The 15,549-nt window shown below is 40.3% G+C and overlaps 1 protein-coding gene across 2 annotated transcripts in view; it reads left to right on the top strand.

The window, feature by feature from the left end:
- The window catches only part of MYH1 (myosin heavy chain 1), a 30,664-nt gene extending 18,964 nt beyond the window's left edge, over positions 1-11,700 (top strand). For both annotated transcript variants that reach the window (XM_007522718.2, XM_060204428.1), the window contains exons 25-39: positions 76-166; positions 254-643; positions 1,451-1,577; positions 2,368-2,486; positions 3,053-3,249; positions 5,237-5,420; positions 5,727-5,892; positions 6,120-6,244; positions 6,409-6,717; positions 6,804-7,007; positions 7,809-7,934; positions 8,018-8,188; positions 8,461-8,565; positions 8,898-8,993; positions 11,439-11,700. In XM_007522718.2, coding sequence (XP_007522780.1) covers positions 76-166; positions 254-643; positions 1,451-1,577; positions 2,368-2,486; positions 3,053-3,249; positions 5,237-5,420; positions 5,727-5,892; positions 6,120-6,244; positions 6,409-6,717; positions 6,804-7,007; positions 7,809-7,934; positions 8,018-8,188; positions 8,461-8,565; positions 8,898-8,993; positions 11,439-11,591 — 2,563 coding nt within the window. In that variant the 3' untranslated portion in view covers positions 11,592-11,700. The remainder of the gene's footprint in view (positions 1-75; positions 167-253; positions 644-1,450; positions 1,578-2,367; positions 2,487-3,052; positions 3,250-5,236; positions 5,421-5,726; positions 5,893-6,119; positions 6,245-6,408; positions 6,718-6,803; positions 7,008-7,808; positions 7,935-8,017; positions 8,189-8,460; positions 8,566-8,897; positions 8,994-11,438) is intronic.
- The last annotated feature ends 3,849 nt before the right edge of the window (positions 11,701-15,549 follow it).

Here is a 15,549-nt window from a genome sequence, read left to right as displayed (position 1 = left end):
GACAAAGCTTCCATGGGGTGGGAATTACCATTAACATTTCTATTCTTATGACGAACACAAATACTTCTCTTATAGAAAAGAGTTTGAAATGAGCAATCTGCAAAGCAAGATTGAAGATGAACAAGCCCTCGGGATGCAGCTACAGAAAAAGATCAAGGAGTTGCAGGTACATCATAAACTTCAGCTTCTCTGAGCACCACAGGAATCAAAGTTGCCACGAATTCACATGGATGTTGTCACTTGTCATTCACAGGCCCGCATTGAGGAGCTGGAGGAAGAGATTGAAGCAGAGCGGGCCTCCAGGGCCAAAGCAGAGAAGCAGCGCTCCGACCTCTCCCGGGAACTGGAGGAGATCAGTGAGAGGCTGGAAGAAGCCGGTGGGGCGACTTCGGCCCAGATTGAGATGAACAAGAAGCGGGAGGCCGAGTTCCAGAAGATGCGCAGGGACCTGGAGGAGGCCACCTTGCAGCACGAAGCCACAGCGGCCACCCTGAGGAAGAAGCACGCGGACAGTGTGGCTGAGCTGGGGGAGCAGATTGACAACCTGCAGAGGGTCAAGCAGAAGCTGGAGAAAGAGAAGAGCGAAATGAAGATGGAGATCGATGACCTTGCTAGTAACATGGAGACTGTCTCCAAAGCCAAGGTACAATCTTGGTTGAAATCTTAAAGAGAGTTCTTTAAGAGAGGTCAAATGAGCCTACCAAAAAATTATTAGTTAGGTGGCAGGAGGAAATTGTTCAGAACAAGGCAGAAGGTTGCCTTATAAGGCCGGGACAAAATGCTCACTGTGGGTGACCAGCAGCATATCCAAAATAAAGAATTTTACCTCGTTCAGATATTTAGGGGAAAAAATGCAATTCAGGGGGCAAAAAGTGGCACATCCAGTTGAAGGCACATATTACCAAGTGCAAAGATCTGGGTTCAAGTACTTAGTCTCCACCTGCAGGTGCAAATGTCTCTTACTCCCTATCTCCCACTTCCCTTTTGATTTTTCTCTCTATCCAATAAGTAAGTAAATAGAAATTTTATAAATTCATTTAAACACATTTAGATTTTCAGAACACCTCACCGTGATTAGACCTGTTCCCTCCTTAAGCACAAATTTGCTTCTCAAAATAAATTTCATAAACTTAATCAAGAATCATTATTCTGTCACAGATAAGCCAATTGAGGCAAAGAACTGAGTTCATAAATTTAACTAATTTACAAATTAGAAACTGGATATTCGGAATATTCATACTATTCTTTCCATCAACATCTAAGGCCTCAGTTGTGTCTGCCCATCAAGATGATTTATTCTCAAAACAAAAGAGTAAGGGTTCTAATGAGTAAGTAAAATAAAAAGAAGGTTCTAATGGAACGTATATGAAATCTTCTAATGGAATGCTTGAATTTGGATGGCTTACATACTTGTTTGAGAACAAGCGTCTACCACATTTGCATCTCACAGGGGAACCTTGAAAAGATGTGCCGCACCTTGGAAGATCAAGTGAGTGAACTCAAGACAAAGGAAGAAGAGCAGCAGCGCCTGATCAATGACCTGACGGCTCAGAGAGCACGCCTGCAGACGGAATCAGGTGGGCCATTTCTCGATGTTGATCTTGAATGACAAATTGGCCGTGGGTGCTCAATTTGCCGAAGAACTCTGCACCAAGCTACTTGTAAGCATATCTCATCTCCCTAAAAGACACTCTATCTTGGACACTGTATGATAACTTGCATGCACTGTCTTCCTTTTCTTCCTTCATTCATACTGTTTCAAACAAAGAGATCAGGCTTGTCTCTTTGCTAACCTTCTGAAATGAATTTGACTTTAATCAACAAGCTATCAAATTAGAAGCATAGCCTCTCAAGTTATTATCTTCACTTTTTCAAAATGGTCCCATGAGTCATTCGCTCCTTTACATCCTTAACAGTCTATAGAATATTACTCCCATTTTAAAGATTATGTTAGTGATAAGTTGACTTGCCCAAGAATGATTCTCTGTCAGTCTTCTTGAAGACTTGGCAATTTTAAGTAATTTTTACAGTGAAGTATGACAATAGAACCTCAAACCAGCCAAAGAGCATTCAAGTGAGAATTGGATAGTTTTGCTGATCCAAATTAGAGTCTCTAAACTTACTCCTCCCATTATTTTTTCCTGAGGAGGCAGAGCACCACACATACCCAGTTTCACTACCCCAGTCCCAGAACATCTGCCTCAAAGTTTCTCAACTTCTTGTTGTGTCCTTGATATACTCATTAGAGTTGTTGTGGGTGTTGGTGGTTAGTTGTCTATCAAGTTTTGGTTACTCCTTCTTCTTAATGTAGAAGTGTACTTTTCAAAAGAAGGCTGATTTTTTTTTTTTTAAATCTTGGCTTATTAGGTGAATATTCACGCCAGCTTGATGAGAAAGACTCACTAGTCTCTCAACTCTCAAGGGGCAAACAAGCATTCACACAACAAATAGAGGAACTGAAAAGGCAGCTTGAAGAGGAGATAAAGGTAAATCCTAATTTCTTGTTGCTTGTCGGGCTGAGCTTCACTGACAGGAGACAGATGACCAGGGACTCATGGCTGGGTTGTACGCAGTATCTCTTTATTCATGCAGGAGGCAGTGCAATCTAGACCAAGCTAAGCTAAACTAACAACCAACCAAAGCGAACAATGTTGTCTTTAATATATACCTGCCAAGTAGGGTGGGAACAGGATGTGACATAGAGAGGGTGGAGAGAAAAGTGACTGGTGAAAATCAGAGTGTGACAAGGAGAGGATCAGGGTGTGACAAGGAGAGGGGGCAGAGCAGGTGAACCACTAAACCACTAATGCCCTGAAGGGAGTGTGGTGCTTTATGTAAATGTAAAAGTGATTTATGTAAATAGATGGCAGTGGTTATGTAAATAGAATACAGTGGTTATGTAAATAGAATGCATACCAACAGTTGCTGTGATCATTATTCCCCTCCTTTGAAGGTGTGTTGTGCTTACTTCTATAGATTTCTTTCTTATGGCACATAGAAGCTTTGGGACTTTAAAGATATACAATTAAGTTGTCAACTTCTATATTCTTAGGCCAAGAGTGCCCTGGCCCACGCCCTGCAGTCCTCCCGCCATGACTGTGACCTGCTGAGGGAACAGTATGAGGAGGAACAGGAAGCCAAGGCTGAGCTGCAGAGGGCGATGTCCAAGGCCAACAGCGAGGTGGCCCAGTGGAGGACCAAGTACGAGACGGATGCCATCCAGCGCACAGAGGAGCTGGAGGAGGCCAAGTATGTTTTAGACTTAGAATGGAAACATCTGTATTAACAAAGTGCAGCTGTTGTAAGACTATGTGGGTAATTATCCATTCTTCCCCAAACAAGTAGGAAACTGAGGAAAAAATAACATAGACATAAGCAAGTAAAATAAGCTGTATTGTCTATGGAAAAGAATAAAGATAGCGCTAAGAAAGAGAAATTCGCATGATTGTTTCTAACGGGGGGAGTTTGCGACATCATTCTATGTATGTAAATACAAATAGGATAAGCTTAACTGCACCCTTCTGTGCTTCACCTCCCTCTTAGCCACAAACAGAAATATTAGTTCAAAGTAGGAGGTATATAAGAGAAAATTAATCAGACTCAATTTAAATGGTATCTCCTTTGTGATGTGAACGTGCGGCTATTTGTAGCTAACAAAGAAATATATTGTTAAAGACTTTAAAATTAGACATATAATTTTGTAGTAAGAAAGAATGCAATCAAAAAGGCTGAGTTGTAATAAGGAGAATATGGAGAGGAAGGGACCTTCTTTGATAACAAAGTTTAATGAAAGAATTCATCATTTATTCTGTGACTAGTGTACAATGATGTAATTGGAATTATAATGTGTTAGTGGGTACCTTAGAAAAAATACCAAGTTGAACACTCAAAACAAAATTTATAATCATTTGGAAAAGCATATTTTTTTAAACTAAGAATTAATGAAGACATAGGAAAATAAGGGATACTATTAGAATCAAAGTATACTCCATTTAAATTCAATTTAAACAACTTTAAGTGCTTAATATGTGTGAAAATCAACAAAAATATAAAAGTTACTGAGATACAGACTCTGTTATGAAGATCAAAATCCAACATAAATAAGACAAGAACAATGATAATAAAGGCTGGTTTATTATTCTACAAAGAGGAAGAACAGTCACTTTAAAACTAAGATGGCTTTCATAATCATGGATAGCCAAAAGTCAGTATATAAAGTGTGACAATATTGGGGACTGGGTGGTAGCATAGGGGGTTAAGCGCAATAATAACTATGGCAACAAAATGGGAAAAATGGCCTCCAGCAGCAGTGGATTCATAGTGCAGGCATCGAGCCCCAGAGATAACCCTGGAAGCAAAATAACAACAACAACAACAATAATAATATAATATGTGACAATATTGAAATTTGGGTTGCTTTTAGTACTTTTAGCATGATTGAATGAGTTGTTATAGGGCTGAAGCTACAAAACAAGCTTGATAAATCAAAGTATTAAGGAGTCTGACTGAGGAGACAATTATCCTGTAACCATTAAAATACACATTTTTCTTTTTCTTTCTTTTCTTCTTCTTCTACTTCTCCTTCTCCTTCTCCTTCTCCTGCTTCTGCTTCTCCTTCTCCTTCTCCTTCTCCTGCTTCTGCTTCTCCTCCTTCTCCTTCTCCTTCTCCTTCTCCTTCTCCTTCTCCTTCTCCTTCTCCTTCTCCTTCTTCTTCTTCTTTTTTTATCATTACCATCAGGGTTGTTGCTGGGGCTTGGTGCCTGCATAAGGAATCTACCACTCTGGGTGGCCAACTTTTCTTCCTTTCTCTCTCTCTCTCTCTCTTTCTTTCTTTCTTTCTTTCTTCCCTCCTTCCTTCCTGCCTTTCTTTCTTTCTTTCTTTTTCTTTCTTTCTCTGTTTCCTTCTTCCTTTTCTTTCTTCTTTTTCTTCTTCTTCTTCTCCTTCTTCTTCTCCTCCTCCTCCTCCTCCTCCTCCTTCTTCTTCTTCTTCTTTTGATAGGGCAGAGAGGAATTGAAAGTGGAGGGGAAGATAAAGAGGGAGAGAGAGAGAGAGAGAGAGAGACCTGCAGTACTTGCTTCACTGCTTCTGAAGCTTCCTCCCTACAGGTGGGGAGCAGGGGGTTGTGCATGGTAGGTAACATGTGCACTTAACTAGGTATGCCTCTGCCCAGCCCCTTTCAAGTACTCAATTTTGATGATGGTCATTCACTTCTGTCGTCCTTGATTCACTTCTCAGGAAGAAGCTGGCCCAGCGTCTGCAGGACGCGGAGGAACACGTGGAAGCGGTGAACGCCAAATGTGCATCTCTTGAGAAGACAAAGCAGCGGCTCCAGAATGAGGTGGAGGACCTCATGATTGATGTGGAGAGGACAAATGCAGCCTGTGCAGCCTTGGACAAAAAGCAAAGGAACTTTGATAAGGTATTTTAGTCTTAATCCTGCATCGGCATTCACATATGTCTATAGGTAGTCTTCTACTTTGAGTTTGCCTTAATCAAAGTGAGAAATATTCTCAGAGAATCCTAGCCCATTGTTAGGTGTGTGTGTGTGTGTGTGTATGTGTGTGTGTGTTGGGTGAGGAGGAGTCTCCTTTGGTTTCTACTCTTCCCCATTCATACCCATTGCTGTCCCAAATCATGTCAACTTTGAAAGGTGCCCTTCCAGATGATATTCATTTCATCAAACTTCCTGAACTGAATTCATTTCTTGATGATGTCTTGCATTCAGGTCCTGGCAGAATGGAAACAAAAATATGAAGAAACTCACGCTGAACTTGAAGCTTCCCAAAAGGAGTCCCGTTCCCTTAGCACAGAACTGTTCAAGATTAAGAATGCTTATGAGGAATCGTTAGATCATCTTGAAACCCTCAAGCGGGAAAATAAGAATTTGCAACGTGAGTGCACTGTATTTTTTTCTTTAACAAAAGGTTTTTTTTTTCTTTTTAAGAATTCCCTCTCTGACCTAGTAGGGGTTGTATTCTTATATGGAAAACAGAAATGTTATGCATGTACAAACTATTGTATTTACTGTCAAATGTAAAACATTAATTCCCCAATAAAGAAAATAAAAAAAAAGGAATTCTCTCTCTGAGAGAATTTTCACATTTTCATTTGCCAACAGAGGAGATTTCCGACCTCACTGAGCAGATTGCAGAAGGAGGGAAACGTATTCATGAACTGGAAAAAATAAAGAAGCAAATTGAACAAGAGAAGTCCGAGCTTCAGGCTGCCTTAGAAGAGGCAGAGGTAAAAACTTTACTGTGTACTCTTAAAAACTAAAAATAAATGGGAGAGGAATTAGTCTTCTGCAGTGAGAATTAGTGAGTCCAAAGAAAGCTAGAAACTAACTCAGACTAACTGAATGCACAAACTTCTGTTCCTGATTAACATTAACACTTGTTCTCACTAAGGCATCTCTTGAACATGAAGAGGGGAAGATCCTACGCATCCAGCTTGAGCTGAACCAAGTCAAGTCTGAGATTGACAGGAAGATTGCCGAGAAGGACGAAGAAATTGACCAGCTGAAGAGGAACCACATTCGAGTCGTGGAGTCAATGCAGAGCACCCTGGATGCTGAGATCAGAAGCAGGAACGATGCCATCAGGATCAAGAAGAAGATGGAGGGAGACCTCAATGAGATGGAGATCCAGCTGAACCACTCCAACCGCATGGCTGCAGAGGCTCTGAGGAACTACAGGAATACCCAGGGCATCCTCAAGGTCAGGGGAGTCGGAGAGGACACAGGGAGGTTGGGGTAAGCACGGCATTGAGAACAGGATGTCTCAGTGAGAATTCATGCCCACAGGACACCCAGATCCACCTGGACGACGCTCTCCGGGGCCAGGAGGACCTGAAGGAGCAGCTGGCCATGGTGGAACGCAGAGCCAACCTGCTGCAGGCTGAGATTGAGGAGCTGAGAGCCACCCTGGAGCAGACAGAGAGGAGCAGGAAGATCGCAGAACAGGAGCTGCTGGATGCCAGTGAGCGCGTGCAGCTGCTACATACCCAGGTGAGATTGAAAACAATAGGATTTTACAAAATACACAAGATTGGAAATACAACTCTGGCTCCAATCTTACTACTAATGAAATTTCGTGATCATATTCAAGGAGTAACAAAGTTTGAAACATTTATTTATTTATTTTCCCTTTTGTTACCCTTGTTGTTTTTCATTGTTGTTCTAGTTATTATTGTTGTTGTTATTGATGCCGTCGTTGTTGGATAGGACACAGATAAATGGAGAGAGGAGGGGAAGACAGAGAGGGAGAGGGAAAGATAGACACCTGCAGAACTCCCCTGCAGGTGGGGAGCTGGGGGCTCGAACCAGGATCCTTACTCTGGTCCTTGTGCTTTGTGCCATGTGCTCTTAACCCACTGTGCTACCTCCAGACGCCTGAATTGTTTATTTTTTAAATTGTTTTAAATCCACTAATTCTTGAATTGAGAAAGAGAGAGATTGAAATGTGATAGGGAGATAGAGGGCAGAAAGAAAGAGATACCCACAGCACTGCTTCACCACTCATGAAGCTTTTTCCCTGCAGGACTTAAACTTGGGTTCTTGTGCACTGTAATGTGTGCACTTAACCAGCAACAGCACCCTGCCCTAACATTTAATAATTTTTTATTAAAAATACTTTTGTTTATGTGAACTATGACCCAGAGTTGGCTATCTTTTATCATGTACATTGTCCACTCAGATAACTTTCAGAGCATGATTGTATGAATAATTTTATGACTTCATTGGAAATTCAAGAAGACTAATTTTGCTCTCCTGGAATTCATTTTTTTCTAAATTTGATGTCTTCACCAGAACACCAGCCTGATCAACACCAAGAAGAAGCTGGAGACAGACATTTCCCAAATCCAGGGAGAGATGGAGGACGTTGTCCAGGAAGCCCGCAATGCAGAAGAGAAGGCCAAGAAGGCCATCACCGATGTGAGCAGAGGGTGATACGGGGGGTAGTCAACTTGAGGTGCTATTTCCACTCTCCCAACTGACTTGGTTTATTTGCTCACCAGGCAGCCATGATGGCTGAGGAGCTGAAGAAGGAGCAGGACACCAGCGCCCACCTGGAGCGGATGAAGAAGAACCTGGAGCAGACGGTGAAGGACCTGCAGCTCCGACTGGATGAGGCTGAGCAGCTGGCCCTGAAGGGTGGAAGAAAGCAGATTCAGAAACTGGAGGCCAGGGTGGGTCTTCTAATCAGTATATGTGCTATTTCATATCAATCCAATGCACCATTTTGGATACCTAGCCCTGCTAAGTGACGTGGGCATAAACAGATGAAAAGCAACTTTGTTTTGTTTTGTTTTGCTGCTAGAGTTGAGGGGAGGGGAGGTTAAGACATCAAAATCTAAAAGTAAAGGAAAGTAAGAGTAAGACGTGTCAGCTGAAGAGGTAGCAATTTATTCGGTAAATAGCTTTTAGGCAATGTCTTTTTAAAATGTCCATCTTTTTGAAGGTGCGTGAACTTGAAGGAGAAGTTGAAGGTGAACAGAAGCGCAATGTTGAAACCGTCAAGGCTCTGCGAAAACATGAGAGAAGAGTAAAGGAACTTACTTACCAAGTAAGAAAATGATCTGTCTTCTTCTGCAAGGGATTGAAAACAAAATGAGGGCCAGGCGGTGGGGCACCTGGTTAAGTGCTCATAGTAAAGTGCTCAAGGACCCAGGTTCAAGCCCCTGGTCCCCACCTGTGGGGGTAAAGCTTCACAAGTGGTGAAGCAAGGTTGCAGGTATCTCTCTCTATCTCCCTTTCTATTTCCCCCTCTCCTCTCAATGTCTCTCTGTCTCTATCTAATACAAATGAATAAATAAAATTATTGAACAGAAAAATGTGCCTTCAAATGTAATGGTATTTATCATTTCAAGAAATCGACTCTCTCAACTATTATTGCAGACTGAGGAAGACCGTAAGAATGTACTCAGGCTCCAAGACCTGGTAGATAAACTTCAAGCAAAGGTGAAAGCTTACAAGAGACAAGCAGAGGAAGCGGTGAGTTTAACACTTCTTGGAGCCAGTAGGCAGCCCACCATCTTAGATATGTCCAAGCCAAACAAATCAAGTGATGAAACAAAAGAAATATAAGATGAGGAGGGAATCAAAGGAAAATAATTCAATTAGTGTCTCCCATATGAGAAGAAACCAACTGATGAGTTGAGGTAAAGAATAAAGAGAGAGTAATAGAAACGAAGCTGAAGAGTCAGGCAAGAGACAAATCACAGTCTTCTGAATCCATGATCATTAAGAAGCCTGAATGTTATTCTAAGTACAGTGGGATGTTGGGAAATCACAAGAAAAGTTTTTAGCTGGGTCAGTTATGCCTGAATTTATATATATTTTAAAAGAATATTCAGTGATCAGAGAGATATTTTAGCACTTGAGTACAGGACTTTCATATCCAAGACTCCAGAGCAGTGCTATGCTTTCTCTTCTTTCCTATTTCTTAAAAATGTAATACAGAGGATGTGTGTATGTGTGTGTGGGTAGATAGCATAGTGTTTATGCAGAGAGACTTTCTCTTGCCTGAGGCTCCAAAGTCCCAGGTTCAGTCTCCCACACCACCATAAGCCAGAGCTGAGCAGTGCTCAATCTGGTTACTATGTAGAGATGTATTATCAGATAATGTAGGTAGGTGTAGGAAGAAATTTTAGGAGACTTTTTGGGTGGCCCCAAGGCTTGGGTTACAGTGGTTGAGGAGCTGGGAAAATGAAGACATTTAATGTATATGTTGGAAGTAGAAATGTCAAGGAATGCTCATAGATAACACTTTGGGAAAGAAATCAAGGGTGACTTATCCAGACTCATAATGTTCTGAATAGCCAGGTGTGTGGTACAACATGTACTAAAGTTGTGACTAAGGGTGGAACAAATTGCAAGGCAACAAGGTTAGTAGTTGAAATGCCTTAACATACCTAAGTATGTTAACATACCAACAATAGTAGTTGAACTTAACATACCAACAATAACTTAACAAAATAACAAATATAACAACAACAACTTAACAACAACTTAACAGCAATAACTTAACAAAATAACAAAAACTTAACATACCAACAAAAACAAACATAGTTGAACTTAACATACCAACAATAGTAGTTGAAATGCCTTAACATACCTAAGTGAGGATGTGGTGTAAACACCTGAATAGCAAGTTAGAACTCAGAAGGTCTTGATTACATTGAAACCACTAGATTGGGGTCCTGCATCTTGTCTCATTTCCCTAGACCGTAGTTTATCTGAAATAATAATAAAATAGTGATTTCTTTTTAACAATTTTTACTTTATTTATTTATTATTGGATAGCGACAGAGAGAAATTGAGATTGGAGGGGGAGAAAGAGTGGAGAAGAGACAGAGAGACACCTGCAGCCCTGCTTCACCACTTATGAAACTTTCCCTCTGCAGGCAGGGATCAAGGGCTTGAACCCGGGTCCTTGCCCATAGTAATGTGCGCACTTAACCAGGTGTGCCACCATCTGGCCCGCAAATACTGATTTCTAAAGTATTGAAATATGTACCTAAAAATCACAAATTAGTTCCTCTGTTGTTTTCACCCCGACCTCTAAGGTGAAAGGTGAGAGAGAGGAAAAAAGCTTCACTTCTCTAGCACCTACTTCTTTTATCCATTATAAGAAGTAGAACGGGTTTTTTTTTTTTTACTTTATCATTGAATGATTCAAAGTTTTATTAACGTTCTCAATGTAAAAGCCATATTTTAGATGTCTAATGAACCTTAAGAAAGAATGATTAGCAGCAACTGTGTCAGAGCGGGCCTTCTCAAATTCACAGTTATCTATTCAAATGTAATCAGAAACTACTCAGACTATTTTGAGGCATGATTAAATCCGTGTTTAATTTCTAAACTGCACTGAATAGCAATGATATGTGTTTGAGGCTATTAGTTTACTATACTAGGAATTTTGCGGTACTTGCATCTTTAAAAGGCATTGGTTCTATTCTATGGATTCTGAAGCCCAAAGGAGGCTGGACAAGCCTGGACCTCCTCACTGCACTGGAGGAAGTTGTCTCTGTTTCACTCTGCCTGAAAAGGTCCAGAACAGTGAAGCCCCAGTAACCACAAGGAAATGAGGGAGCAAGAGAGAGAGAAAGAGAAAGGGGGGAGGGAGACAGAGAGAGAGAAAGAGAAAAAGAGAAACTTGTATTTAGTAGTTAGCTTTATGATATAAATACGCTATATAAGGAGAACACTTAAATCATCTTGGAGACAACTGTCATCTGACCCTCCTTGTCACCCACCACTAGTTCAAGACATGTGAAAGGAGTTGATACAAAAAGTAACATTCTAGAACACTTCCTTCCATGCTTTTTAAAGATTGATCAGAATGAATCATTTTTAAGTAAAAAAAGAGATTCAAGACTCACTGATCTAAGAAACTAGAAATTCTGAACTTTTTTTTTTCTCCTTCCATATTCGCAGGAGGAACAATCCAATGTCAACCTTGCCAAATTCCGCAAGATCCAGCACGAGCTGGAAGAGGCCGAGGAACGGGCTGACATTGCTGAGTCCCAGGTTAACAAGCTGCGGGTGAAGAGCCGGGAGGTTCACACCAAAGTCATCAGTGAAGAGTGATCCATCCAAATGGTGAAAAGTGACCAAAGGAATGCACAAAATGTGAACATCTTTGTCACTCTGTTTTGTATCTACAGTTATTGCAGTTAAAAAATTTATCTGCAAAGAATTTGTGAGTCTCTTTTTTTCTCCCCACTATGACAATTTATCCTTTTATTTTTTTTTTCTAAAGAGAGAGAGACACACACATTTTGCTTCTGCCTTACCGAGAAGAAATTAGTTACCACGTCACATGATAGGAAACGTCAGGCCAGTCATCATAGTGAGTGCTCTGAACCACATGAGCCCTTGAGGGGTACAGGGGAAGCCTAGAGACAGACCTTAGGCACACACACACACACACACACACACAACACTGAACAGTTGATAAAACCCATTTGGAGAAATTACTAGGAAAGCAGAAGTCTGTCAATGAAATGATTTATTTTCCTCATCAATGTATAAGGAAATTCCTGATCCCAAGGCCGGGTGAAAATAAAACAAAGTGCTACCTCCTTTTTAAATTAAAATGTAAACATTTGAATTAGACAAATCAGATATTCCAAGCATCAGACTTTCCACTACAAGTAAATATATGAATTTTTACACTGGGATTAGAATCCCTTGAGAGGTGATTATGTCCTATAGCTTTTCTGGTCTTTTTTTAAAAACTAGAGATTTTAGTATTTTTTCTACCTACAATAAATTTTTAGTTATGTCTTCCTATATCATCACATTCAGAATGGTGAACAGGAACTAAAATATTATCAGTAATTTTTTCTTCTGTCTTCTTGAAGGCTTTTATGTCTTTTACTAGACTTTGTATTAACACTTGGGATATCCATTGAAGAATAATGGATTTTGAAAAATGATTTCCCTACTCATTATTTTATCTTTAGGTTGCTGCACTGTGCCTTTCAGTGCTCTGTTGCAATTATCACTACCATCATCATTAGAATTGGGACTACTATTATTGATTTACATTGCTGAGGGCCATGTGGGTTTTATATTTAGCCCATTTTTAATAAACGAGGAACAAGTATAATAGTAAGAATATTATTTATTGAGAATCTAACAAAGGTTACCTATGAACAGCCTGCAACCTATTTTAAATGAATAATACAAAATTAAATGTTTAAAATTTTACTATCTAGTTGGTGAAATCATTCAGCTAACATTTCCGAACTAACCCTCTGGGAAAGATTTTGGATAGGTATGCACCTCTCCTCTTTTTTTTTTTTTTCTTTTCTATTGATCCTTGGAGACAACTGCTCATTCTAATACTCTATCCTGAGCCACTCCACACTTAAAAATAACCAGAAAGAGCAGTTAAGTCTGTGTTATATCACCTTATTTTCTACCGAAGGTGACAATTTAATAGTCTAAATTCACATTGCTTTATGGACTACTGACTTGATGAAAGAAATAAATAGATACACGGACAGACATTAAGCAAAGATTCAGAAAAGGAAGGTTGAATCTGATAATAGTAACCAATCTTTGTTATATTCTCATTTGATACTGACCAGCCTGGGGGAAAAAAAAAGAGTTTTTATGCCCCTTGGTACATTCCTTGTACCTCCTCTTGGCTAATATTGAAATCTGTCTCTCCATAACAGAACTTTCCGGGACATTCTCTTATGAAGTGACCACTAGTCTCTAATGCTTTGAAAACTCCTTAAGTTCTTAGCTATAAATGGCATTCCTCCTCAATTCCCTTTACTTAAAAAATTTTTTAATTGTGGGAGTCAGGCTTTACACAGCGGGTCAAGCGCAGGTGGCGCTAAGCACAAGGAAAAGTGTTAGGATCCCGGTTCGAGCCCCCGGCTCCCCACCTGCAGGGAGTCGCTTCACAAGCGGTGAAACAGGACTGCAGGTGTCTATCTTTCTTTCCCCTTCTTCGTCTTCCCCTCCTCTCTCCATTTCTCTCTGTCCTATCCAACAACATCGAGATCAACAACAACTACAACAATAAAACAACAAGGGCAACTAAAGGGAATAAATAAAAAAAATTTTTAATTGTGTTTATTTATTTAGATAGAGACAGCCAGAAGAGAGGGAAAGGAGTGATAGAGAGGGAGAGAGAGACAGAGAGACACCTGAAGCCCTGCTAACCTGAATGAATAGTTCATACTCCACACTTCAGAAAAAAAAAATTTCACTATAAACATCTAATCACTAGCTTTCCAAGGGCCTTCAGTGCTTGAGTTAAATACAGGAGTCAACCCAATCAATTATTATATTTCTATTTCAAACCATTTCACATATTTTCCAGTTCCCATTCATCCTCTATGATGCCCCAAAGTGATCAAGCTATATTCATCCTTTCTCTGTGGAGGTTTTTCCTCCAATTTACAATTCCTCCTCTTTGTGAGTCTATCCTAATAATCCTTCTAGGACATTCACCCCAAGAAGTTTTCTCTAATAGGAGGGACAATCTCCTATTAAAAATTACACAATTTTTTCTACTGTTCCACTACTGCTGTGGATCTTATTTCTCCCATTGAGTTATTCCATCCTCTCAAAGGATTTCATTCCTTATCCCCTATTTTCAGTCATTACTATTTTTGTTCCAGCACCAGGCAGTTTTGATTACGATGACCTTATAATATAGTTTGATGCCGGGAGCTGGCCCCGGCAAAAGTAATTCAGAGTCCCTGAAGGAAAGGGGGAGTTGGCAAGATGAATGAAGAAGTGAAGAAGCTTTAGGTGCAGGAGAGAAGCGTCTCTGCCGTCTCTCTGAAGAGCTTTATTTTTAAACACTTTTTGCCCGGATATAGTTGACATCATGTAAGATTGTCTTCATTAACGTCAAGGATACAGATGACATTATGTATAATTGTTTCCATCAACATCAAAAGTAACCTTAAACAACATTATTATTATTATAGGTATGCTTTCCTTAGAAAGTTCCCTAGGTCTGGAGCATCCTGATCTCCCCTTGAAAGTTTCTTAAGTCTGGAGTAGGCTAAATCTTCCCTTGAAAGTTTCCTTGGTCTGGGGTAGTCTAAATTTTCCCTTGAAAGTTCCCTTGAAATGACCATCTGTGTTTTGACCATCTCCCTGTTCTGACCTTCTGCATGAATAAACTTTTTTCCCTGGAGCTAAATCTAATAGCTTTTCTTCTTAACCCATTCTTGGATGGGTCTAACTAGATCATAGTAGGCTGTCCACCTAAAGAAATCTTCTGCTATAAAGTAAGCACACACCATGGGGGTTCTCTGTGGTTAAACTTTGCATATGTGAAAGTTCACTAACTTTTAGCTATATGAAAGTTTGCTAAGTTCTACCCATATATCTGAACATCAGCTATTTAACTACACATCCTCTATATTCATCATGGAAGCAGGGAGTTTGTGGGTGAGGGTAAGCAATAGGGCCTCTTTATAATTAGGTGAAGACTACAGTCTGTCACTCATACTACAAGCCACCCATAATTCTGGCTTTTGGTCTGAGTCCAGCTAATAGAGAAGCTATAATGGTGACAAATAGCTCTTTTTCTGAAAGCCTCCCAATGGGTACAGCAGCTTCAGCTCTTAGGCCATTTTTAGTCTTCTCACACTCACTGCCATAACTGTTGTCACAATGTATTTCCCCTAGGGTTCTCCTTTTATTATCCCCAGGTATTATTTGTGAATATCCAATAGAGCCAATAGGTCTTTAAATGATCCATGTAAGGAAAATAGCTTCAGTTTAGTCCAGCACTCCCCACTTTGCAGTTAGCCCTAACCTGCTGGTGCTATGTCATATAGCAGGCCTGACTTGCCTCTGCCATTGTCCTTAGGTATTATTTGTGTATTTTCAGTAGCTACTAAATCTTCAAATTATCAATGTAAGGAAAAATAGCTTCAGTTTAGTCCAGGACTCCCCGCTTTGCAGTTAGCCCTAGCCTGCTGGGGCTGTGCCATACAGCAGGCCTGACTTTGCTCCCGCCAGTTTGACATCTGGGAGTGTTATGCCTCCATTTCTGTTTCTTTTT

The sequence above is a fragment of the Erinaceus europaeus genome, chromosome 12 (assembly GCF_950295315.1).
Source record: "Erinaceus europaeus chromosome 12, mEriEur2.1, whole genome shotgun sequence".
Classification (NCBI taxonomy): domain Eukaryota; kingdom Metazoa; phylum Chordata; class Mammalia; order Eulipotyphla; family Erinaceidae; genus Erinaceus; species Erinaceus europaeus.
This window is presented reverse-complemented; position numbering and strand designations above follow the sequence as displayed.